Raw genomic sequence first — 791 nt, forward strand, 5'->3', positions numbered from 1 at the left:
TCACGTTTAGTTTTTTTTATTGTTATTGTTCTTGACATCACCGTGTCAGAAACAACTAATTGCTACCCAAGCTTGATTTTAAGCAGTGACTAATAACACACAAAACACTCTGTTTGTTAGTAGGACTTACTGCCTGCCATTGTCGGATCCGTTCCGTCTTCTTGCCCTTCACCTTAGACTGAAGCTGGCTCTGTAGCCATGACAACATTTCCTCCATCACCTGGCGGGCCAGCACCTGCACACACCCCGTACGTGAGGCCCGCTGCCGACAGCTCACAGGCAGACAGGAAGCTGYGGGGTAACGTTGCTGACCTGTTCTTCGGTGCCCAGCAGCTTCTCCCAGGATGCATAGCAGCCTTTCTCCTGAAGGTACAGACGCAGGGCTCGGGCATACGCCTGGCTCTCGTGGGGCAAATCYTGCCAAGGGTCTGAGGGAGATAAGGACTTTGTTAGGACTTCTGGAAATGACGATMGTCCTCTCTTAAACGCGACTTATCGATTTTTGTTTGATAAATTTGAATCTTTAAATTTCAGCTAGTTTATAATCAAAGTGGAACTGGTGGTTTAGATTGGTTTGGTGAGTAACCACAATGTCCTACTTTGAGTGCCTTCTCTTTGCTCCCTGACATACTYCTGTTGTCAAATGGTGTCGATTAGACGATGAAAAGAAAATAAGATTTTTTATTTTTATTATTTTTTATTTCTACATCAAACCAAAATGTACCAGTCAGCATTTTTCTTACTATTTTTAAATGCTTTTTTCCCCCCATCGAACAATAATATTCCTTTGG

General features: G+C 43.5%; 1 protein-coding gene across 1 annotated transcript in view; it reads right to left on the bottom strand.

Moving 5' to 3' along the window:
* Positions 1 to 101: 101 nt before the first annotated feature.
* LOC103461246 (protein Niban-like) overlaps positions 102 to 791 on the bottom strand; it is a gene marked incomplete at both ends in the record, with an annotated part of 3,098 nt that continues 2,408 nt past the window's right edge. The window contains 2 exons of the mRNA XM_008403562.2: positions 102 to 235; positions 313 to 428. Of these exons, the coding sequence (XP_008401784.2) occupies positions 102 to 235; positions 313 to 428 (250 nt within the window). The remainder of the gene's footprint in view (positions 236 to 312; positions 429 to 791) is intronic.

This window comes from Poecilia reticulata, unplaced genomic scaffold (genome assembly GCF_000633615.1).
Source record: "Poecilia reticulata strain Guanapo unplaced genomic scaffold, Guppy_female_1.0+MT scaffold_845, whole genome shotgun sequence".
Classification (NCBI taxonomy): Eukaryota; Metazoa; Chordata; class Actinopteri; order Cyprinodontiformes; family Poeciliidae; genus Poecilia; species Poecilia reticulata.